This window comes from Syzygium oleosum, unplaced genomic scaffold, assembly GCF_021117445.2.
Source record: "Syzygium oleosum isolate NSW1041296 unplaced genomic scaffold, Sole_v2.1 Sole_v2.09, whole genome shotgun sequence".
NCBI lineage: Eukaryota > Viridiplantae > Streptophyta > Magnoliopsida > Myrtales > Myrtaceae > Syzygium > Syzygium oleosum.
The window spans coordinates 6187704-6211174 of NW_026607493.1; the positions used below are offsets into that span (position 1 = coordinate 6187704).

At 39.8% G+C, this 23471-nt stretch overlaps 4 protein-coding genes across 8 annotated transcripts; 2 read left to right on the forward strand and 2 right to left on the reverse strand.

Moving 5' to 3' along the window:
- The first annotated feature begins 1051 nt into the window (after positions 1–1051).
- Positions 1052–4705, forward strand: LOC115673530 (probable serine/threonine-protein kinase PBL7). The gene is made up of 5 exons (XM_030595731.2): positions 1052–1198; positions 1712–1899; positions 2368–2557; positions 2670–3061; positions 3974–4705. The coding sequence occupies exons 1-5, from the start codon at positions 1102–1104 to the stop codon at positions 4295–4297; spliced, it is 1191 nt and encodes a 396-aa protein (XP_030451591.2). The 5' UTR covers positions 1052–1101; the 3' UTR covers positions 4298–4705.
- A 544-nt stretch (positions 4706–5249) lies between these two features.
- On the reverse strand, positions 5250–8113 carry LOC115673531 (glutathione S-transferase L3-like). 2 transcript variants are annotated; one of them, XR_008817172.1, is made up of 10 exons: positions 7995–8113; positions 7789–7863; positions 7334–7394; positions 7139–7225; positions 6700–6798; positions 6481–6583; positions 6293–6364; positions 6006–6113; positions 5596–5676; positions 5250–5494 (listed from the first exon to the last, which is right to left on the reverse strand). XR_008817172.1 is itself a non-coding variant. In XM_030595733.2 (10 exons), exons 1-10 carry the CDS (start codon positions 8006–8008, stop codon positions 5483–5485), a joined length of 717 nt encoding a protein of 238 aa, XP_030451593.2. In that variant the 5' UTR covers positions 8009–8113; the 3' UTR covers positions 5250–5482. The 2 variants fall into 2 exon arrangements, 1 of the variants encoding a protein (XP_030451593.2); XM_030595733.2 differs by having other exon boundaries at positions 6288–6364.
- A 1085-nt stretch (positions 8114–9198) lies between these two features.
- Positions 9199–18314, reverse strand: LOC115673550 (thylakoid membrane protein TERC, chloroplastic). 3 transcript variants are annotated; one of them, XR_008817171.1, is made up of 16 exons: positions 18013–18314; positions 17836–17922; positions 17213–17334; positions 17055–17131; positions 16430–16517; positions 16224–16304; positions 16066–16122; positions 15511–15592; positions 13357–13406; positions 13067–13123; positions 12810–12888; positions 12351–12409; positions 10057–10114; positions 9851–9976; positions 9351–9518; positions 9199–9259 (listed from the first exon to the last, which is right to left on the reverse strand). XR_008817171.1 is itself a non-coding variant. In XM_056314411.1 (15 exons), the coding sequence occupies exons 1-14, from the start codon at positions 18158–18160 to the stop codon at positions 9885–9887; spliced, it is 1137 nt and encodes a 378-aa protein (XP_056170386.1). In that variant the 5' UTR covers positions 18161–18314; the 3' UTR covers positions 9199–9259; positions 9851–9884. The 3 variants fall into 3 exon arrangements, 2 of the variants coding, with proteins under 2 accessions (XP_056170386.1, XP_030451620.1); XM_056314411.1 differs by lacking the exon at positions 9351–9518; XM_030595760.2 differs by having other exon boundaries at positions 9199–9518.
- A 1659-nt stretch (positions 18315–19973) lies between these two features.
- LOC115673617 (protein MODIFIER OF SNC1 11) lies at positions 19974–23403 on the forward strand. Of its 2 annotated transcripts, none has more exons than XR_008817174.1 (5): positions 19974–20423; positions 21225–21305; positions 21400–21528; positions 21674–21809; positions 21998–23403. XR_008817174.1 is itself a non-coding variant. In XM_030595827.2 (5 exons), the coding sequence occupies exons 1-4, from the start codon at positions 20092–20094 to the stop codon at positions 21753–21755; spliced, it is 624 nt and encodes a 207-aa protein (XP_030451687.1). In that variant the 5' UTR covers positions 19975–20091; the 3' UTR covers positions 21756–21802; positions 21992–23403. The 2 variants fall into 2 exon arrangements, 1 of the variants encoding a protein (XP_030451687.1); XM_030595827.2 differs by having other exon boundaries at positions 19975–20423; positions 21674–21802; positions 21992–23403.
- The last annotated feature ends 68 nt before the right edge of the window (positions 23404–23471 follow it).

A 23471-nucleotide genomic window follows, 5' to 3' on the forward strand; every position in this document is an offset into this window, starting at 1 on the left:
TGCCAGAGAAGTTTCAAAGTAATCCGCTCGAATTCAAATAGGGAAATTAAAGTATGAGAAATGAATTCTAGACCGGCTAGTTGGACATTTTCTTCTTGTGTTTTTGTTCAGAAGCTATAGTTGGATAATAAAGATGAGTCCATAATATATAATCGAACCAACTAATAATTTATTTATTTATTTATGTATATCGCGACCGACTAAAAGTTAAATATATCACACGGTCTATTACTAGTGTCATTATTTATCATCAACGGCTGCGATTCGTTCGGAAAGCGGGACAAGTCGGTGGGGCCCAAATGGCACGCCGAAGGACGGCCGTCCATCCGAGCACCTGGCCGGGCGAGGCAATAAAGAAAATATTAAATAATATAAAACAGACCCCAAAAAATAAAAAAAGAAGGGGAGAGATTCGGTCTCAACAGCACAAGACAATCTCTCCGAATCTCAGATCATCGCCCCCACGTGGGTCCCACTGCCGACGCCGATCGTGCGCCCACGAACGCCCGTCGCCCCCTGGCCGAGGAATCACGGCCGTCCGTTTGGCCCCGACCGGGTCCCGCTCCGACGCTCCGTGATCCGGCCTTATCGTCCGCGGACGCTCACCCAATCATCCCCCCCCCCCCCCCTCTTCCGCGTAAACAAGAAATCGTTCGGTCAAAGCTTTTAGTAATATTAAAACACGACGAGAAAAGAGGAACGGGGAAAAGATCAACGGGGCGTTCCCAAACACGACACCGTTTGCCCGCCCCCGGGGTGTGGTGGGGGGGCCGAAAACGACGCCCCGCTTTTTGTCCGCTTCCACGCTTTCCATTATTCCGGGCCGTTTCGCTGCACGATTCCTGCGCGGAAGAAAGAAAGAAGGATAGAGAGAGGAAAGAGTTCGCAGGTGGAAACAGAGAAGAAGAGCAAGGAGCTCACTCGCTCTCTCCCGCGTCGGCGATTCGAGATTGCTCGCCCCGGGGGGGCGCGCGCGCGCGGCGGTTCTGATCGGAGCTGAAGAGGAGGAGCGGCGGAGGAGGAGCGAGTTGGCCGGTCCGGCGCGCCCGTTCGAGCGGCGGAGATACGGAGGAGGGAGGGGGGGGGGGGGGGGGGAGCGCGATGGGTTGGATCCCGTGCTCCGGCGTTTCGAAGTCGAAGAAGAAGGAGATGAGCGCGCGGAACCGGCCGTTCGATCACCACGGCAAGTCTTCCTCAGGTACGCGCCGCCGATCGTCTCCTCTCCCGGTAGAACTAGGACGCATGAATGAAGCGCGCGTTTTCAACAGTGCCGCGAGGATTTTGGCGGGCGTGGTTTTTGTCGTCTAGACATTCTGGTCAAGTGAAGCCTAGGTTCAGGTCCGGTTGTGGATTCGCCCGCTTCTTTTGTACGGCGTCATTTTGTCAAAGGAGAGAACAAAAAGCATCGCCTGCTTACGCGTGTGCTTCAAGCTCGTTCTTTTTTGTCGGTGGATGCGATGTGGAGGCGCGTTAACTGGGATATTGACAAAAATCTTGTGTAAAGTTACTTATCGATGCGTTTCTTCGTTAAATTTAGTGATAAAATGTGGACTTGATGGGGAATTTCGCTTCTTGCTGTGGATTGCTAGTGCTCTGTCATTTGCGTTTGGTTCTGCTCAACCTTTTGTGATTAATAATTTCATTCCATAGTCCGTTTTGTATTGTATTTTCTCTGATTCCTGATGTTTTGACTGTCGTCTGTGTTGTTCAGAGAGATTGAAATCGAATTCTTCACTGAGTGGAACGGAGGCCTCGCGAGGGGGTGGGTCTGACCAGATTGCAGCGCAGACTTTTAGCTTCCGAGACCTGGCAGTTGCAACTAGGAATTTCAGAGCAGACTGTCTTTTGGGTGAGGGAGGTTTTGGTAGAGTGTATAGAGGCCGTCTGGAAACTAATCAGGTAGATAGAAGTGAAGTCGCATGTCAAGTGTTTATTCTCATTTTCCATGGTTTAAAAGTTTGGGTGTAAATGTTTGTGAGGTTGGTCCTTTTCTGATGCTAGTATGGCGCTTGTTGTGCGAAGTTTGGTTTTCTCAGCTTTTTGCTTTCATATTTTCTTCAAATTTTTATTTCATGTGATGATCACTTGAAACAGGAATCTTGCATTCCAAAGAGTTTCACCCTTTGTACTTCCACAATGTTAATAGTTAACTGAATCCTCATCTATGTACAGTCAAGGTTGTAGCTATCTATGAAGTGCTAATGCACTATCTCTGTTCATTTAGCAGCTATATAAACAATCCTTGATTTAACTTGATGTGTATCATATTACAGGAAGCCTAGATATAAGTACTTTCTACTCACTGAAGACTTGTAACTCTGACACCTACACTGTGAGGCAATTTGAACCATCTTTTGGTTAATGTAGGTTGTGGCTATCAAGCAACTTGATCGAAATGGGTTGCAGGGAAACAGGGAGTTCCTTGTTGAAGTATTGATGCTGAGTCTGCTTCACCATCCTAACCTTGTCAACCTCATAGGCTATTGTGCTGATGGAGACCAGAGGCTTCTGGTCTATGAATACATGCCATTGGGATCTTTGGAAGACCATCTACACGGTATAGATATATGCACCACAAATATCTACGTCCATATCAATGAGTCAGCTCCTGCTGGTTATGTTCTCTCAACTGCTTGACTGTCTCTCACATCTCATGTTTTTCCTTGCAGACACTTCACCTGGTAAGAAAGAACTTGACTGGAACACTAGAATGAAAGTAGCAGCTGGGGCAGCGAAAGGTTTGGAATACTTACATGACAGAGCTAGCCCTCCTGTGATCTACAGAGACCTGAAATGTTCCAACATTTTGCTTGATGAGGGATATCATCCCAAGCTATCTGATTTCGGCTTAGCCAAACTCGGGCCCGTAGGTGATAACACTCATGTATCTACCAGGGTTATGGGCACCTATGGATATTGCGCTCCAGAGTATGCTATGACTGGTCAACTGACACTCAAATCAGATGTCTACAGCTTTGGCGTGGTCCTTTTGGAAATTATAACTGGCAGGAAAGCAATCGACAATTCAAGAGCTGCGGGAGAACAAAACCTGGTTGCATGGGTAAGAGATGCTAATAGTTGATACCTATATTTTTCTTGTTGTTTCCATGTATGGAGTCTACTGAAAATCTTCCATTTGGTGAACTTTTAAGTGAGGGCATCTCTAATGTCTTTAGACATGATTAAAAGTTAAATGATACATAGGGGCAGTGAAGTGACATGCGTACAAATGTATATGGTACAGCTGTAGTTGTGATGTAACTATGCTGTAACAGCGTATGTGCTTGGCAACTCATTGCTTAAAGGTGGTGTCCTGTGATGATTAATGCATTTGACAAAAACTGTTGTAAGATTGTTGAGACTATCCAAATGATGAAATGATATTTTTCATTCATTTTCCTTGATATAAATGGACCTTCACATAACATTGTTGAATATTTCATGTCTATGTTCTTAAAGTTTTTGGTATATTCCATTTTCACCATATAATAAAAATGATACTACTAGTAATGATTATCATCATCATCTAATGATAACTATAACATCTATATGTCCCAACAACAACAATAATAGTAGTAGCAATAATATTTTTATTTTTATACTAGTGAAATTATGATGATGTCTATAACATTTATATATCCTTAGAATAATGTTTTGTAGAAATAAAGATAATTGAAACATCATGTATTATAATTATTTTTTATCGGTATCTTGTTATTATAATAAATTTCTTATATGTTATTATTAATATGATATTTATTATTGTTGTAAAATTATCTTGGTAATGTTAGAATCTTTATGATTTCATATTTCTAGAAAATTTTGCAATTACTATCTCTTAAAAGGTTTAGAAGCTAGAGCATCTCAAAGCTATCAGGGGTAGCCTTGTGGAAGCTTATGCGATTTTCTCTTTATTACTCCTGGTGACTTCATGTTGGATTAGTCTAATGCAATTTTCATCTGAAAACTGCAGGCAAAACCATTGTTCAAAGATCGAAGAAAGTTTATGCTTATGGCTGACCCGGTGCTCCAAGGTCATTGCCCTCCAAGGGGGTTGTACCAAGCTCTTGCAATTGCTGCAATGTGCGTCCAGGAGCAGCCTAATTTGCGTCCAGTCATCGCTGATGTCGTCACAGCTCTGACATATCTTGCTTCCCAAAAATATGATCCTGATACCCAATCAGCCCTGAGCAACCAATTTGCTCCTCTTACCCCTCCTAGAGTTAAGAAAGTAAGCTTCAAGAAGCTCAACAGTGGTAAAATATCAGACAGAGAGAAAACCAAGAAGATTAAGTGAGTCCTATGGTACCAGGTTTAGGACAGAACTTTTCGGGATACTCGGTGTCTGAGGGTCGCTCTTTGACCCAGCCAATGCAGCTGCTGGTCCGAAGCGCTCTGTTTTACTTTCGAAGCGATTACACTACAGATTACATTCTAGCGATCAAAGTTAACTCCTTGTTTATGCATGCCATCAATTAGATCTTTTATGGTTTCCTATGGGGGTGGCTTCCGAACTTTCCTTGCCGTAAGTGTATGCAAACAGCCTTGTAAGTAGTTTTACCACTTTCTTGGCCCTTCTTTGTCTCTCTGCCCCATGTATATAGCCTTCCTATTTCTTTCTGGCTTTCTTTTAGATCTGCAATTCTTCCTTTAGCTGTGGTGTGGCTTTGACCCTGATCTTACTTAATACATCATGTGTTTGATACCCCTTTAGCCTTGTATTTTGGAGAGCAAGTAAACATTATCTGTCGGGAGTACACTTAGAATGTAACCGTCTTCTTTTCAATGTTACTAAAGTGAAATATAGATCTGTATTCAAGTATAATCTCTTCTTTTTGGCGTCATTCGGTATCAACAAGCTGTGTCTAGGCAGTTAGTATTCGGTCTACAGTCGGTTTTGCTTTTATGGCTTGAACTTGAACACCATTTTGATGTTCAATAACAGTTGCTCTTCATGATTATCCTCCCATTTACGTTGGAATTTGCCCTGGTTGTCCTGTATATCTGAGTGGGTTGGGCCAATTTTTTTCAAGGCTTTTCGATCCACTGCCTTGAGCTCTAAAGTGATCAATCTTCCCTCGCTACCTTTATTTCTAAAGTGATCAATCATTCCCCTACTTATCATTCTCTTCGTCATACTTTCCTTGTGTATTGTATTCATGTCGAAGACGGAAACCATTGCAGCCGTGTTGCGGTCTGAAGTGTTCAGAAGAGAAAAGATGGCAATAACCAAATTAAAGGAGAAGAAATGATGATAAAATCTCTCGAGTCTTTGATTGTATGCATTCGTAGGTTAAAGCAAAAGTGTACTGATACAGTACACTCATTATTTATCCAAATATTATTCAAGCGTTAAGAATGCAATACAAAGTAAGGGACCGAGACTTCTAACGGCCTCAGCAAAAAGTACAGCGGCATCTCGCAAAGTCGAAACTCTCACACCCACCACACACACAAAGTTTACAGCTACTGTGCTCAGGTCTCAATGCTGCACCTGCAAAGTAAATTTCTTGTGAGAAGTAAACACACATGAGTTGCTTAATTTCTGACAGGAAACGATGTTGGCAAATGAGGGTGTCTTAGAAGGAATGGTACCAAGAAGCGCGCCTTGATATATGCGATGATGTCTTGAGGATCATATTTGGTCTGCGTGTAAGCGTTGATCTTGTTCATCTCCTACACAAAATCACTCGGTCTGGTAAGAATCACTCAGCTTATTAAGTTGAGCACATCGTCCATGTATGAGAGCGGGCAGTCACATGTTCAAATCGGTGAGTGCATGAATACAAGTACAAGCCAGTGAATATGAACTTCAAAGTGCAAGAGAACTTGGTGCAGCGTTGGCGAGTTCGGCTTTCTGAACTACTTAGGGCTTATGGATTATATAAAAAGAGCCCTCAGCCTTCTTTCTTGTTTAAGGGCTGCTCACCTTTTTTGAATAGGGGGAAGTCAAATGTGTGCCGAGTACCTCAAATATGTATGAACAAGTGTCGGTGAATATTTACCTCTATCCAGGAAGCTAAGTTCGGCCTCCCCAACGTGATGTCATACTTCCATACATCTGATAAGAGTAACTGGATTCTTTCGACAAACGGTATGAAAGTTATGTCCACCTAAATTGTGAATCAGTTGTGGAAATCAGGATACGATTCAGTTGCAAAAAGCACATGTATGCGAGGCATCATTATTTGAAGCAACATATTGCAAGATGGATGTGTACTGTATACTGCTGATCGTATTTTTGAATCATTTTGGTTGCAATTAAATCTGTAAAAAATGTATCTTACCAAACTGAACTGGCCGAGGAAGAACGGCCCGTCGTCGAATTTTTGGAGGGCACGGTCTAAGTGATCGAGAGGAGGACCTGACATGAAATTCAACGTTAGTTCATCTGGAAATGTACTCTTCAACATATGTATGCATGTTAGTCTGGAGTTCTCTGAGTTCCTCAGCAAAGACGGTTCTTATTCTTAGTCTTACCCAGTACTTTGACTGTTTCTCCTTTCAATGCGGAATACATCATTTCAATGAATTCGAGGGAGTAACACCATAACTCTTCGCCATAATCTCTTTTCACGGGATCCTGCGGAATGAAATTTTACCCAACTTTAAATTCATCAAATCGAGGGAGAAATTAAAATGCGGGTTTAACTCGTCCATACAATTTTAGCCCCCCCAAAAAGAAATGTGAAGACTTACAGTGGGGTAAAGAGAAGGCCCTTCAAAATTGCTATCTATATACTTCATCAGATCAAGAGACTCTCCCATGACCTTGTTGTCATGTTCCAGAGATGGCACCTGATGCAATTGATGAAAGAGAAGAATTATGTGATCAGAGTAACAGAAAATTAATCACCAACTTGTCATAATAAGACGCACTCTCGCTGAATACGACTAGATCCCTTTCACTTCTTTCGATTCTTTACCCCTAGAGGTGGCCGTGCAAAAGATTATTCATCCTCACTATATAAGAGTAATCTTTTGCTGAACGTTGCAGTGTCTAATGCAAGCACATGTTGCTTAGTGCGAAATCTTTCAATTCAATTCTCAATGGAATTCTTAACGGAGTTCATCAAATGACACAGAGCTCCGTACAGGACAACTTGACTAAAGAGAGAAGAGAGGGAGAGAGCAGTGCCTTGTCTACGGGGTAAACTTTCTCTCTGTACCAAGCAGGCTTGTCGTGGAGAGAGAGAGGGACCAACTTGATCTTGTCTTGCAGTCCCTGCAACAACTCGACAGTCAGCACAAACATTCACTGCAGTAACCATGTTGGAATTGCAGAATAAAGGACAGAGAATCAGAAGAAAAGCAATGAGAGAGAGAGAGAGACCTTGCAATTTCTAGTGATCCATACACGCTGGGCATAAGGGCTTCTATAAGTTATATACAACCTAGAAGACAAGGAGAAAGCCTTAGAATCTCATTGTCAAATGGTTGGGTGTTCTACAATACAGTGCAAACCAAGCTGCAGATACTACATAAATGTACTCATTCAAGAGATCTACCAAAAAAAGGATCGAAAGCACTAATTCTCTAATAGATCCAAACTAATCACATATCAAAATTATGTAGGACCCTTATTACGTCCCATTAAAAAACACGAGTTTTCATGTAGTCTTTACACTATTATTGGTTCTGCCGACCACCACATCATCTATAAAATGCATGTACGCAACATACTTTCGAAAAGAAAAGTTTTTAGAGCTTGATGTGATGTGGATGAGAGGTAGCTGAATAAGAGTAAGGAAAGATGGGGCATGTTGAGAGTCATAATCTGAGCATCACCTGGTGGTTCCATCAAAAAGAGGAGGTGGGCTTGAAGTAGAATCCAGTGGTTCAGGGAGAGTCTCTCTCGCTTTTCTGCATTAAGTAAGGCACCAAGAGAAAAAAGAAAAGAAAAAGCAGAAGTTCATGCTGGGAACCAAATCCATAAAGCAAAATAAAATGGAACAAAAGAGGTAAATAGGTGAGATGAAGGTGGGTTATCTTACGGATCAGTGGCCATTGCTGCACTTTTGGCCTAGTGTCTTGTGCAATTTGAGTGAAAGGTTTAGGCTTATGAAGAATGATATAGGAGTTGCAATTCAAGATCATTGTGAGGTTGAAGTGTGTGTCTGAATGTTAATTATACATCACACGAAGAAGTGTTCGGCTTGATTTTTGCTTTGATTATGTATGGCGATAGAGTTGCTCAGCAATGAGGTCAGGTGTGGTCTATTTCCAAGACATTATTGTATGCATCCGAATAGATATCGTTCAATCCAACCGGTATCCTCAATGGTTGAATACAGTTGAGGGAATACACTCGGTCCACATATAATAAACTTTTCCTTTCGATTTTATGTTCAAGCTAACAGTAGGAGCAATCATCGTGTAGACTCATTTTACTAGACCAAATCGATCATGTGTCGAAATTCCACGAAATTTTATACTGTATCCCACTGAAAAATAAAAGTTCTCGTAAGGTCGCACAGTTCATCCGCCGGGAATATGTTCACCACATCACCATTTAAATGACTTTTACGCGTTTGGAACTAGTCAAAACTCAAAAGCAGGCAGTCCGATTAACGTCATGGTTTTTCATTCAAGCACGTAAACAGATCTTTCATCGGTTTCTGCTCAGAACTCTAGGAATGCTCTAGATTTTAATAATAAAACATTGAGTAGATGCTGCAGATTTCATCAGTGCTGACGCACAATGCCCTCGCAACTTTTCATCCAAATGGAAACTCCACGAACCCATGCTGCGATCCATTTGATTTTGATCGGCACGTGAAACGTTTAACGTTCAACCTTATACTTCTAACCCTTTTCCGCCCGCCAAAAAGTTTTAATTTGCCCTCAATCTATATTAAGTGTAAACAAATGCATTTCATTTTCTCTAAAGCACATAGGCTGCACCAGAGTCACAGATACCTCTACAGCTCAAGCCACAGTTTTAAAGGGGTTCTCGGGGGTCCACCGATATCCCGAGCATCATTGTCGTAATTCCTATGCAAAGTTCCTTCATCTTAAATGCCTACAAGGTTTATGATCAACAAGTGAGATTCTCTCCTTCGATCCATTGGGCACCACCTCCCCGATGATTAAATCAACCCATTTCCAAACAAAGAAGCATCTCAACTTTTTTCCACGAGGAAGTGTTCCCTGAGCTTGGAATTCAGTATAAAGCGAAGCAACAAATTTCTTGGGACCAACACTAAAAATGAATTGCACGGGCAGTACACACAGTTCTTTGGACATCTTATTCAAATACCTGAACAGTAACCAAGAAACACTGGATCAGTGAAGGCATCATGTAGGCTTCACCAATAAAAGTGCTCTTGTGCTTTGCAAATGAATTCAACCTATCGACTATATTTTCTATCTTCGCTTCCTCACTTATTCTCCCTTTTGGAATGGCAAGAGGAGTTCCTGGCAATCTATGGACATCTGGTGGTACTTATTCTCCCAAAGATACCACCATTTCCAGAGGAGCTCAAGAATGTTGGAGAGTGAGCACACCGCACAAAAACCTAAAGACAAGCATCTTATCACCATCATGTTCATAAGAAACGATAGTGGACATACAGCAAATAAGCTGAAGATGAGGCTGGAAAGTCTCCTAGCCACTATCCAAGTGCATCTTGCCTCCAGAGGGTGAAGAATGTGGGGGAAAGTATTTTTCTTTCAAAACAATCTTGCTCTCCAAAGACTAAAGGTAGTCCGTTCTTTGACAATAACCATCACAGTTTTGGAGATGCATAAAGTTACAACTCTCATGTCACGATGAACAAAGGATGGCTGGATGTGTGAAATGAAGGAGCACTGGTTAGTCAGATGCAACATTAAGAAGCAGATTTCTCACCTGAGGCAGCTGTATGCTTAAACGGCATCTCTGGCTAATCAGATTTCTTGAGAAGACTTAACACTACTCCAGCACTTAAGCATGTTGCTACAACACCGAGAGAAGCCTCTGTCGAAACATGGAAACCTGCCAAGGAAAGCATTTAGCTATTCCTCTCAATAGCAGACATCACATGGAAAACAAAACAGAAGCCCAAAAAGGAGTACCAAAATAATCTAGGATCATTTTACACCCGATGAAGCCCAGCACAACAGCAATGGATGGCTGAAAAATAAAACCAATTCGTAAGAAACCCAAATGAACCCACTTAAAAAGCACACTTATAAACTCATTGATCGTAGGAAATGCAGCTGTCGAGGAAACACAATTTCAAGCTGGAAATTTCGCAGAACATGAATGCCATACATTCTTCCTATCTAACATTACTGCAAACAACTAATATCATAAGATAATATTAATATGTTAAGAATGCCATCATACTAGAAAATGAAATCCATTTTAACTATGTAATTATCATACTGTATAAGTGGCCCTAGACATGGTGAAAACGGAAGCACAAAGAACAACTTGATAAGAAAAATGGAGGAGTATAACCAGGTCATATGCACTCCTTTTTTTAGCTCAAACTGATTTAGCTATAAGGGAGCAAAGTTATTATGTATTGATGAGTATAATCTTGTAAGGAAGCCTTTGATCATAGCATAATAGATTTATCAAACTGTAATTACATTTACCATAGTATTGTTAATTCTTATTGGGATAAGTATACCGGAAGTCCAAAAACTTGTCACGAAAGTGCAATTAAGTCCTAAAACTTTCAAAATGTGCAATTGAGTCCTAAAACTTATCACAAAAGTGCAATCGAGTCCTAAAACTTTCGAAAAGAGCAATCCTTGGAAGGACTTGATTGGACCAATTTGATAAGTTTTAGGACTTGATTGCACTTTTTGAAAGTTTTAGAACTCAATTACACTTTAGTGACAATTGCACTTTTTGAAAGTTTTAGGACTCAATTGCACTTTTGTAATAAGTTTTAAGACTTAATTGCACCTTTTGAAAGTTTTAGGACTCAATTGCACTTTCGTTACAAGTTTTAGGACTTCTAACGCACTTACCCCATTCTTATTTCTTAACTGTAATAAATACTATCCCGCTTTCGAAGAAGGATATTTTGTGAATACTCTAATACGTAATAACCCATAATAAGCATGTAAGGTGATAGGTAGTATCGCAACCAAAAGTGCAGTAAGCTTAATTTTTACTTCCTGCCATTACCACCAAACTGGTAATTGAAGACGACCCTAAAGACACAAAAATTACCCAAAAAAACAAGACCACCCTATAACTTTGATTGGTGCTCCATTGCCTCCAATTAAAGACTCCATAATGAACTCAGTAGCATAAATCACACTTTCAAGTTTCAACTGCACCTCGATCCTCATATCAATGTGTACTTAAATGCACACCTCAAGGGTATTCAAGTCTGCATGATTTCTGACAAATTAAGAGATCAACTTTCTTTATGAAGGATATACATATGAAGAGACCAACTTGAAGGTGATTCAAAACCAGGACATGACGAAGCTCACAATATTTGGAAAGGGATGCATAATGTCCATCAATCCAGCAAGAATCACAAATAAAGCGATTTAGCTATTAGACAACAGATATGATTTAGATGATAAGATTACCATCACAAGGTGATCACACAAGGCAGTAGAGCCAGCAGCCCAGTGTGAAACATTGATTCACACTTTCCAAGAGGAATTTCCTTTTATTTTTTAGATAGAACACATACCACGAAATAAAGGTTTCGTAACATTCATCCGACGGAGAAGGCAATCGCTCAACGGTTCTCCGTCCTAGGAGTCCCATACAGAAACTTTTTAGCCTATAGCGCAGTCTGGGCCCCAATGAATAAAAGGAAGTTTATAACATGAAACATTAATTGTATACTTAAAAAAAAAATTCCCAAGTCTTGCTAATCCGACAATGGACAAGTAACTACTAGTGAAGTGACGATGGCATGGATTAGAACCCCAGAAGTCCCAACACTTCTGTAATTCAATCCTAAAAATTTCCAGAAGAGCAATTAACTGCTAAATCGTTTAACATATTTTCTACATTGATGCCTGTTAAAAAAATCTAAATAAAATCCTGACTGTCATTGCTGCGCACAGCCATGTCTGGTTCTCTCAAGTTTAATAGATAAAGTCGACAAAGGACTTGATTGAAAACTTTTTGAGAGTTTTAGGAATTGATTGCTCCATTTAAATGTTTGAAGGCTGATTTACCATAAATGACCTACGAATAGGAAGCATCTTTCATGCACAAGTTTGAGAATTCTTAGTACATTAATTTAATGATAATACATAGGTGTCTTCAAAGAAAGCATCACACACACACACAACTTACATCCTGGTAAATATGTAGGACATGAAGTAATGAGAAAATTTCGCAGATATCACTAAATCTAAGCAGACAAGTGATTTGTCTTTACCTGTAAATATTCCAAGTCTGACATACCCTCAGAAATGAGTCTGTAAAGTGACCTTAAACCTACAATTGACAAAAACATAAATTATTCTTTTAGCCATAAAATTCCATATAGGAGTTCATTCAAAGAACAATGCACTGTGTTATCCTCCTTTCTCATCCAGTCAGCAGCAGAGAAAACTTTAAGCATATTTTTCCACGTACATATACATCAAACTGCTTATTGTGATATCCTTGCTTAGAAGCAAACCTGCTACCTATTGGAGCTAATATTAAGCTTGAGTAAACGCTTTTAGTCATCACAGTCATCTCATTCAACAAATCTAGAAAAAGACTGAATATATGAGGTTTTATCTCTACATGCTGGTTAGAACACAAATTTCACTGCTCAAGCAAGAGCAGTTTGCATAAAACAATAAGCATTTATGGAAAATCAACAAAAAGTCCATACTGTTAGAATTACCTAATATCGCAAACAGATTAGATGTGAACACAACGAAAGGATCCCGTGTAACACCAAAAACTGCTGGTATTGAGTCAACCTAAAAGAGAGTTAAATCCATCAACGCTTCCACACAAAATTTAGTGGTAAAACTCATGCATGCAAGTGTGCATACAATCTGCACTGCCAGCTGCATGCATATGCATAGTTTGAGGATATAGGCATGCTAAAATATGCATCATGCATGTCTATTAAAAGGAACAGAGAAGGAAACATACTGCAAATGCTATGTCACTGAGCTCAATGACCGCTACTGTGAGAAGCAAAGGAGTGGCCTGCCCAAAATGTGTGATGCCTGTTAATAATAGAATCCAGATTAAGAAACACTGTGAAACATCTATGAAGTTTTTAGAGATGCCATAGAGATATACTTTTTAAAAACATGCTTATGCATCCCACACGGTTCAAGAATGGAATGTTCCACAGCAAATACTGACATAGTTACCACGGGATGCCAACAAACAACTAGAAGCTAGCACAACTAATTGCGGATGTTATGAAGACTTACTTTCCACAAACCATTCTGATTTGTTATAAATCGGTCACCATCATAGCTACCTACAAGAGAAAACGAAACATTTAAGCTCCTCTTCAAGCGGATATAGCAAAATAATCCATCAAAGGAACAAAACTAAAACTAGCTTAAAATGGTTCACCAAAAATCTCCAAATATACGTTCTTTTAAGACTTAAAATAGTCTTATGCAGAATTGCATCTACTACTTTATTGTGCAAAACTTGCAGGGTTACAATGACTGTTGATTTTTATAGAAATTTCTTCTTCAGATAGAGAAATGCATTGACAATCCTTCATTAGAGACTAACAAACTAAACAGTCTGTGGATCATGATCTATTGCCAAAAGGAAAAGAGAGACTTCATATACACTAACATACAAAAATTTAGCAAAAATGCAGTATCATCCCTGACCTATAAGGGCTGTTACATTTCATCCCTAAAGTTAAAAAAGTGAGACTTTTCTTAATGATAAATAAGATTTCATTAAGAAGGTCCACTGAGAAGGTACCAAAGGTGTACCAGCCCTATACAAAATGGTTCAGGTTGAAGCTACACATATACAACATTATACACGAGAGAATTTCTAACATTTTCAACAAACTCGATGTAACAAATTGAACTCTCCCGCCATACCAAAAGTAGAGTAAAACCAATTATCGCTACAAGAATCCCAAGAGGATTCAACTCCTTGAAATGCCCTTTTGTTCCTCTCTCCAAAATTAACCAAAAAACAAGGAGAGGAATCATCTCAGTAATATGTTTCTTTCCAATGCACAAACTGATAGTCCCTCCCCAAGCCCAAAGTTCGGGTCGCACTGAGCCTGGGGTCACTGAATTTACTCCTAAAATTTCAAGAACTGTGGTGCCAATCTTTCTGGTCTAGCTACAATGAAAAAGTAATCAATTCACTCTCTTCGTCAGTCTTGCACAGAAAACACCTAATAGCCAGTATTATTTCCTCTCTTCTGAAGATTATGCAAAGTAAGATCATCCCCAAGCAGCTTCCCAAGTGAAAAAAAGAACCTTCAATGGAAACTTGTCTAGACTTTAAAAAGTAAAACTTCACTAACCTATACTTTCATATCTATGGGTTGGGTTAGTGTGGTCTATCAGCTATTTGGTCAACATTCATGACAAAACACCAATGGTTAGGTCCAATCTTACTCCTTCAATTTATTGCTAATTGAGTCTCTAACTTTATATGTGTGCAATTAAATTGTTCAGTAACTAGCCACTAATAACACTATCAAAATTTGGATATGAGATTACTGACAAACATATCAAAAGATTTCCATGTGGAGATCAGAAAACAGAAAATAATGTTTAAAAGAAAAAAACGAACCCCAATAGAGGGGCTGGCGGCAAACTAACTGTCCCCCAGTTAGCAGCAAGAGTCATTGACCCTCGCTGAAAGACTCAGGCAAGGGTCAATGGAAAGCCAATAGAGGGTCGAGGACCCTAACCCAATCCCTCTCTCAAGATATTTTTTTTCTACTTTTTATTCTTTCTATTGTTCTGTGCTTTGCTAATATGGTGCCTCAACTTCACATGACAATCTGGACATGTCAGCGATTGCATGTAGATGAACATGGAAGGAAAGACTTAATTGCACGAATAAGTAGTACTAGAAGATTTAATTGCAAAAGAAAACAAAGAAAGAGGATAAAAAAAAGATAAAGGAGTAAAACATGACTTTACCCATAAAAACATTTAATAGCTTTACTCTTGCTATACCATTATTTTTGTCATCAACCCCACCCCCAACAAAAAAGAAAAAAAAAACAAAAAGATAAAGCAAATATGAATTGACAAAAGAAGCTTTTGCAGAGGGGAAAATTTTTATTAGGTAGCAAGTGTATTAGACTATAAGTCGGTCATTAATTCATAGATAAAGCTAGAACAAGCAAAATGGATAAAATGCTATGTTGACATTCCTTGTAGATGAAGTTTAAGGACAAGGCCAATTATACTCATAAATCAATATGTAGAACCAAACAATGTGGAGAAGGCCTTCACTCAGTTCAAAAAAAAAAAAGAAAAACCAAACCACTGATACACTAGTGGCAAGCTCAAGTCCAGAATAGCAACAAACTCAACTACAAGGAGTAAGACTAAGGGGAAAATATCTGACAGGCAAAACAATACTTGTGACTGGAATAAATTTCTGGCATGTCTTCACAATAAAGTTGTCAGATAGATCGCTGTCATCTTCTTCACTGGTGAACAACTATCATGGAAGAGAGAAATTTCTATTGGTTAGAGAACTGAGGCCGAACAATTGTAAGGAAGAATGCACTAGAAGATAAGTGTGAAAGGAATTATATAATAGCGCCAGATCAGGTGAAGGAGACTTTACAGCAAAAAAAAACAGAAAATAAAATCATTGCTTTATTAACAGATTAAAAGAAATGAGACGTTTATTGCTGTTTTTCATGAGAAAGATTGTAGTTGTCACCAAGGTTCTGCACATATTTTTTGCAAACAACATCCAGAATTGGTTCTCTTGCTTAATCCTAACCCATAAGAAAAATAGCTGAGCTCTCGTTCAGCCTTGACAAGAACCTAAAGATTTCATAACTGTGAGTTGTGCTCTTTCTTGTTCAGATAAAAAACTTATACGGATCATCATCAGCTGTGACAGAAAAGTGACATAGACATGTCATAATAATATTGCAGGATTTTTCAAGATGAACAAGGTACCTTAAATGACGAGTACAGAAGTATTGCGGCCAGAAGTAGGTTTACTCCCTCAAACCTCTGGAACAACATTGTAGAGTATCAATAATCATCCCAATAAGAATCTTGTTGACTAATAAAAGTCACGTGCGGACCCAAGTATTGCACCAATACATATTTACCTGTAAGGTGGCTGACCCAAGTATTATTAATGTCAGACGAAAAAATATCGCCCCAGCAATGCCGTAAGAAAGTACCCTGTTCTGCTTTCATTAGTGCAGCTCAAATGATGAGATGATCGGGGTAACGAACAACAGTGAAACGTAATACAAACACTTAAATCATCTGTTAAACAAGAATGCAAATAGGTAAGAGGTTAATAAAGCACCTGATACATGATTGGCACTTTGAAGTACTGGAAAACAAGAACAAAGACAAACAGATTGTCTACAGACAAACTCTGCTCCAATATGTACCTGAAAGCAGTATGTCCATGTCACAAGGTGGAGAAAATTCAGAAATTTAGAAAAAATTAGTTCAACCAGTGGAATGTGTACTTAGACTGTGATTTGTGAAGATACTTGGAGCGACATATGGATACAACAGATTTACAGAGTCAACTACGCGTAACAGCAGACCAACATTTCGAAATCAAAATGAAGTCTAAGTCTCTTCAATCTTGGTGTCATTAATTCAGAAGTACGCCAATGTCATCCAAACAATAAGTCTTCAAAGCAAGACGAAAAACCATGATGCCTGTGGAAGTGTAGTGAAGAAACAAGGAATAACAAAATTGAGAAAAAAAGAGAAAATGCTAAGAAGCCTAAGTTCTTAAGTAATCAACAATAAAAAGGAAATCGCTCGTGCTTTGACACAGTATTTGTTCTAGATGGTAATGGGGTACCTGTGGATTTACTTTTTATGAGCACTAAAATATGTGCAATGCCCTAAATCGGTCACACTTTGGACAGGCTACAAAGAACTAGTCTTGTCAAATGTATACTTGCGCATACCCAGCAAAAAACTCATATGCCTTGCCGACACCATCCTTCAAGCCTAGACCAACCCCAAAAGCCACTGCAGTGCTTACCTGTAGAATGCATATCATGAATTGACCAAAGAATCTGCAGAAGCGTAAACTGACTATGAAACGAAAGCGAATTAAACTCACACATAGAGCAACAGTTCTAATAGACGAGACATAGTTTTCCTTCTCCTGATCCCTTTTCTGTGGCAATTGACGCTGATCGACATCATTTATGTCATCGTACAACTTGCTCTTTTTTCCATCTCCTGCATCGCTCGACAAAGGGAAATTGCTAATTAGGAATAAAAGCTTATTAAACTGACTACAAATGCATGACTTGGTGCCGGGACATTGAGCATATCAGCTTTGCTAGAAGAATCCAGCCAAGTTCCTTTCAGAACAAATTAACATCTACTAGTATCATATGGTCTTGAAATGCCTCCCGTGCAAGGAGTAAGTACTGTAGAGGTAATCAAACATATATTGAAAGGGCCCATTTCTGCAGCCACTCTGTAGCAACCTGCTCTGTTCCATGTAGGCGAAGCCCCAACAAATACTCGGGTAATAACCATTTTAGAAGTGGGTATCCAAGGGGAACTTGGGGTGCTGCTGCGCAATTCTTCCATAATCTAACACGCAACACATCCCAATTCACAATACGAGCTTAGCAGTCGGTACTGCCGGTCAAATTCCCAGGTCGGACAGTTCAACGCCATTTCTATTTAGGAGTGAAACTAGGTGCCAGTGCCACGACGCCAAAACCTCACCAGAGGTGGATAGATCGTCCTCCTGCTCGGTCTTTCTCGAGCAAGAGACGGGAGCGCAGTGGCCGTGGCCGTGGCGGGTTCGATTATCTGCACAACCAAGAAAACGTCGAATTTACATCCAATTCAGACCAGTCAAAGAAAGCTAACGCCGGGGGCGGGTAGCGACGAAGGAGAGACCTGCGATGAGAGAGGGAACGCGAGCGCAGGCGGACCGAGGCGAAAGCCGAAGCGACGGCGACGGCAACGGCCGTGAAGTCCCGCGCGGCGATGGGGAGAAGAGACGAGGGCTTCGCGCGCAGCTCTGAATGGCCGAAGCAAGTCCCATGGCTTTCGGTCGGAGTTCGACGTCAGAGCATCAATGGGGAGAAGGTGAAGAAGACTAGGAGACCCTCCTTATCCATAGAATTTTGGCAGAGAAGAGCGACGGGAGATGACGCTGTGCAGTGCAGTGCAGGTTATGGGTTCCGAGGCGCACCTCGCAGGGTCCAGTGGTCAGCACGAGGACGACCGTTCATATTTTAAAGTTTATCGAAATTTTATATTTATTAATAATCCTTCCATACAATTAGTAAATTCAACCTCGAGGAAAAATATAGTCTTTTGTAGAATTATAACCGCGACATTAATCATGAAATTTAATAAATAGAAGAATTACTGTACTGAGACAATATAAATCATTCAGATAGATGATTAAATATGGAGGGTTCTTTTTTATTTTTTATAGACAAAATCGTTATATGATTGTCGACAATCGTATATATTGTGTTCTACTAAAATTGAATTGATCGTGGGCCTTTTTTTTTTTTTGACTTGACACGATTGAATAACAATAACTTTGATTTCTTTTAAGCGCTCATCATATCACTTAGTTAGTAGCATCTACTCCGATCTTGAGTTTTGCTACATGCTGTTTTAGAAGAAATCAAAGTAATTTAATTCTTTATGTTATAGTGTTGATTCATGCTAGTAATTACGAGTATATTTTCTCCATTGCATATCGAAATGTGCATATTATTATGGTCCAATAGTTATTGTTATTCTTTATGTTTTGATATATTGCTTTAGTTTGCGTCGGTTTATTCTTCTATATAATACATTGCAAGGGACGAAGTCAATTTTTCTTTTTATAATGATATACATATATATATTTATAGATTGTCTCTCTTTATTGTATAACATATATTCTGCGTATCAGAGTCTATTTTTCCTATAATACCAATAGATACAGATGCAGACATTTCGAAACATAATTGATTTTGATAATTTAAAATATTTATTTCTATCACGCGATTGATCCATAATTTAAAAGAAGTATATAATTGACTTTTGCTACATATGCAATAGTTGATTGCAAGGTCTTGCTTATCTATAGATTAAAGTTTGAAAAGGCTTTGCCTTATCACATGAGGATCAACTTTCGTCACGTTTTCAATTATTTCCTTTTTGCTTTGACAAAATATAGATCATTCATATGATTATTTTAGATGGTTATCAAAATCCACAAATAAAATTTTATTTAAAAAAGGGAAAAAAAGGACATAATTTTAAAAATATAATTTTTATTTTAATGAAAATTCAAGTGTTTTTAAATTTGAAAAATATCAAAATGTTCGAGCCACGAGATTTTAATTAAGCAAAAAAAAATCAAATAGAGCTATTTGAATTGTATAATAAGCACTCGTTTACGAAAAATGAGTAATTTAGAAAATATTTTCCGAAAAAAAATCGTTTACAAAAATAAATAAATGGAAAATTTTTTCATCGCTCACGAAAATAGTTAGACATAAATTGTTATTGATGGTGAAAATATTTTTCGATGATTAATTTTTCTAAACGATATAAATAATTATTTTTAAAAAAATGTATTTTTCAAATCGCTTGTTTATTGCGAAACGAACGCACCTTCCTGTCCTCGTTTTGTTTTCTTATAAGCGAAAATAATCATTGAGCAACTCCCCTTTGCACAGATAGCGAGCGGTTCTATTTTGTTCCTTTTCTTCTCCGGACGGAAAGAGAATTTCTTCGCTGAGCCTCGACCCACCACGATAAATCGTGCAATTCCGACGGTGGAGATCACTCGACCACGATCACGATCACGATCTCGATCATGATCACGACGTGTCGTTTAAAAGGGAGGGTCCCCGGGCAAACGGAGAAGGTCGTCCTCCACCGCTAGTTTCCTCGCTCGTGTTTCGGGTTTCTCCTCCGAGACGAAGCTCGATCGTCCGAAGCCATCTCCTCCAAGATCCCTCGAAAATGGCGACCAAGCCAATCATCAACCTCAACGAGAAAATCCCCTCCGACGGAGAAGAGCCGGAGAGCCCCGCGCGAACCCTAGGCCCCGTCGACCCGTCCCCGACCTCGGAGGACCGCCGGCGGGCCTCTCCCTCGGCGGCCGATCGGGATTCAGGGGAACCGCGCGGGGGAGGCGAGGAAGGAGGAGGAGCGGCGAAGGGCACGACCGCGACGGTCGTCTCGAGCGGCACCGGTCCCGTGAACGACATCTACCGGAGGATCCGACGCGCCGAGCGGTTCGGGATGCCGGTTCAGCTGTCCGAGGAAGAGAAGAGGTATACTCGTGCGGAGAGGTAGGGCGTGGCGTTGCTCTTCATTTGTCGATGCGATTTCTTTTACCCTTTGTTCCGGGCGAGAGTAAGAAAGTGAGAGCTGCTTAGGCATTAATATCTGAAGGCGGGTCAAGAAATGTCCAATTATTAGAGTATGGATTTGCCCTTTTTCTTTGGGAAAAGGCACGATGTTGAAGGTGGGTAGTTTTTTTTTTGCTAGAAGTTGAAGGTGGTTAGTTGCTCATTTTGCGAAACGGAAGTCACATGGTAGTTGTTTCTTAGGGATGGAAGCAATGGTCACCGTGGCTTCATTGCTCGAATGGATTTGTTTCATCAGCAAACCTTTTCATATTTCTGGGCTGTGTAATTTGGTCACCCTTCTTATGTAACTTGTTGGCTTCTTGATTAGTTATTGGTAGTTTCATATCTTTCTTTGTCAACTCGTAGAATTGAGATGAACCTTTAAGATGCAGGACCCAGAACTGACATGTTGTCTTTTGTGAATTTTTAAGTCCTTAGCTTTGTCATGAAGTAAAGTTAAGTCTCCATAGGCATGTCTATCGTTGGCACATTGTTAGGAAAATTTCAGATTGATTATGACAACATGAACTTTATGGTGCCTTTTTCGGGATGATTCAAAACTCACAACAGCACGTCATTTCATATGGAAGTTGTGTAGTGCGCTAGAAAATTAGGTTTAGTCTTTTGAGTTGGAATGTAAGGTGGCTTTCCAGCCCATTATTGTCTCGTAACTCTCATTCTTTTCTTTTCTCTTTGTTATTTTGCAATTAGCGTGCTAAATCTGGGATGATCTCACTCTAGGTTTGGCACTGGATCTGTTTTGAACAAGTCAGAAGCTCGTGGTGAATCAGAGGTGCTGAAGAGAAAAGCTAGAGCAGAGAGGTTTGCTTTCTTCACTTGCTATTGTCTGTTTGACTCTGGCTGCTTCACTTGGTGATTTCACTGTTTGATCTTCATATCTTACCCTGTTTCTCAGGTTTGGTACTTCGGTTTCATCACTGATCTTGGATGAGGAGGCAAAAAAGAAAGCTCGGCTTGCTAAATTTGGGTCGGGTTCCAAAACTGATGCTCATGAAGAAGATAAGAGGAAAGCAAGAGCAATCAGGTTTTCATCTTGTTCCTCTTTTGGCAATAAAAAAAAACTAAAATGAATAAGTGAATCGTAATGAAAGACACCAATTGATTAAGAGCTAAGATGTGTAAGTACCGGATGGGGCCGAGATTTGACATACCTTTCTGCTGTTCTCTAGGTTCTCTAATCTTCCATCAAGTTCCCTGTCCCAAGTGAATGGCAAGGCAGTGATTGCAGGCAAGGCCACTGGAGGAGCATGAGGAAAGACGACAGCAGCAACCCTTTTTGTGTATACTTTTCCTTTTTTGTGAGTAGTTTTTTACCCACATTTCCTTTTGTTGCCAGCCAGTTCATGCAGTATTTATTGTTTTCGTCGGATTGCCCATCATACGTCCTTATTCTTCACTGAACATGCTTCTCTCATTCTCATCCCTTTTTTTCTTTAAAAAAGCGAGCTATGATAATTATTATTTCTTTTTTTTTTTCAATTTGCCAGGTGTAGAGTTTGCAAACTTAGTTGCACCTGACATTTGAAGTGGCGCCCAGTTTTTCTAACAAATTCAAGATCCAATATTCCCTTATCCTCAAAACGGCTATAGTGCAGCGGCATAGCAAGGTTTCTGCAGGGTGAAAGGAAGTTCCTTTTTTTTCTTAAGTCGCAATCGTTTTACCCACTTACCCATTGAGGCCAGTGGAATCACAAAGCTCCCCCTCAGTGTCAACTTATCGCCCATTCTTAAAATATCAGAAATTCCCATTTACATGCACATTAACTTTCGTCTTGAAGGTTTTTCTATAGACTGGCACCAGTGAAAAATATGCTGTTATAAATGCTTTCTTTCAAAATCTAAAGACCAGCTTCTTCTACTCACAAAGTGGTACACGGATGGGTAGCCTCTCATATCCAAGCTTAGTATGGCATTAAGTGTGAAGCTTCAGTGTCGACTAATTTCTTTTATCTCATGGAATTGCCATTTTTCTCCTGTATTGAGGCACTTTTTGGCACTCTTAGAAGTAATGCACATTTGCTAAAGCCAGTGGTGATAGTTAAGGCATTCGTGGCTGCCTCGAAGCATGTAAAAGTCCTTAAAAGTTCAATTAGATAATGGGTCTGGATTCAGTGTCTTTTGGATTTTCAGTGTTTTCATTCTCATGCTCATGTTTGCATAGCCTTGATCATTTGGAGATGCTCCAATCTTTAGATCATGATGCAAGCAGCTGATGAGATTTGGTTCATGGTTCACCTTTCCTAGCTAATTGGATTGCACTAGCTATAGCTTTGTTTTTTCACCCGAAGATGCAGACGCTCATTTATGGTGCTTTGTGAATGATACATTTCATACTTAGATGCTGTCTAGAACATTTTTTCAATCTTGAGGTCTCGGGGCATAATCGAAACGTGCTTGTGCATTATTGTCATGAAAATCTCAAGATGCATGTCCACTCAATTTTATTTTTTGGCGAAGCTTGTTCATCTATATTTGTTGGAAGTCCTGATCTGCTGTCATTGGATAATGAGAGGCACATCCAGCGTGAGTGGAATAAGCTGAAGGCAGAGCCGACAAGTGACTTTTGTCCTTTGGTCTCAGTCGTTTACGAGGTTTTTCATGTTTCCTGATTTTGTGACATTTCATAATGGTTAATTCAGATAAGTTGGCAGTTGGGAGGATTTTGTTGATACTGCAGGTCTTGATGGGTAATTTGCAGATTCAGCCAGGTAAGATTTGGGCAATAGGATGGCGCTCGGTTTCGGTTTCGCCATGTAGGTTTTACTTTGGGGCAGTGTGTCTTGTGGTGTATAACTTGAAAAAGATCATTGTCGTGTATAGCTAGCGGTACTGAACTTTTAATTTTAGATGTATTGTGGGATGGAAACTAATGTGCATTTTGTTAGAGTTCTGATGGAAACATAGCTAAGTAGCTAGTTCTCTCTCTCTCTGTCTCTCTCTCTCTCTCTCTCTCTCTCTCTCATATTT

Coding starts and splice junctions, on each gene's coding strand:
- LOC115673530 (XM_030595731.2), top strand. CDS start 1,102: ATGGGTTGGATCCCGTGCTCCGGCGTTTCGAAGTCGAAGAAGAAGGAG. Junction 1,199..1,711: donor CCACGGCAAGTCTTCCTCAG/GTACGCGCCGCC, acceptor TGTGTTGTTCAG/AGAGATTGAAATCGAATTCT. Junction 3,062..3,973: donor AACAAAACCTGGTTGCATGG/GTAAGAGATGCT, acceptor TGAAAACTGCAG/GCAAAACCATTGTTCAAAGA.
- LOC115673531 (XM_030595733.2), bottom strand. Junction 6,799..7,138: donor AAGTTTACCCCGTAGACAAG/GCACTGCTCTCT, acceptor CAATTGCATCAG/GTGCCATCTCTGGAACATGA. Junction 6,114..6,287: donor TCCTCGGCCAGTTCAGTTTG/GTAAGATACATT, acceptor TTCACAATTTAG/GTGGACATAACTTTCATACC.
- LOC115673550 (XM_056314411.1), bottom strand. CDS start 18,160: ATGGGACTTGCTTCGGCCATTCAGAGCTGCGCGCGAAGCCCTCGTCTC. Junction 16,518..17,054: donor GCATATGAGTTTTTTGCTGG/GTATGCGCAAGT, acceptor TACTGCTTTCAG/GTACATATTGGAGCAGAGTT. Junction 9,977..10,056: donor AATGATCCTAGATTATTTTG/GTACTCCTTTTT, acceptor TTTCCTTGGCAG/GTTTCCATGTTTCGACAGAG.
- LOC115673617 (XM_030595827.2), top strand. CDS start 20,092: ATGGCGACCAAGCCAATCATCAACCTCAACGAGAAAATCCCCTCCGAC. Junction 20,424..21,224: donor AGGTATACTCGTGCGGAGAG/GTAGGGCGTGGC, acceptor ATCTCACTCTAG/GTTTGGCACTGGATCTGTTT. Junction 21,529..21,673: donor AGGAAAGCAAGAGCAATCAG/GTTTTCATCTTG, acceptor GCTGTTCTCTAG/GTTCTCTAATCTTCCATCAA.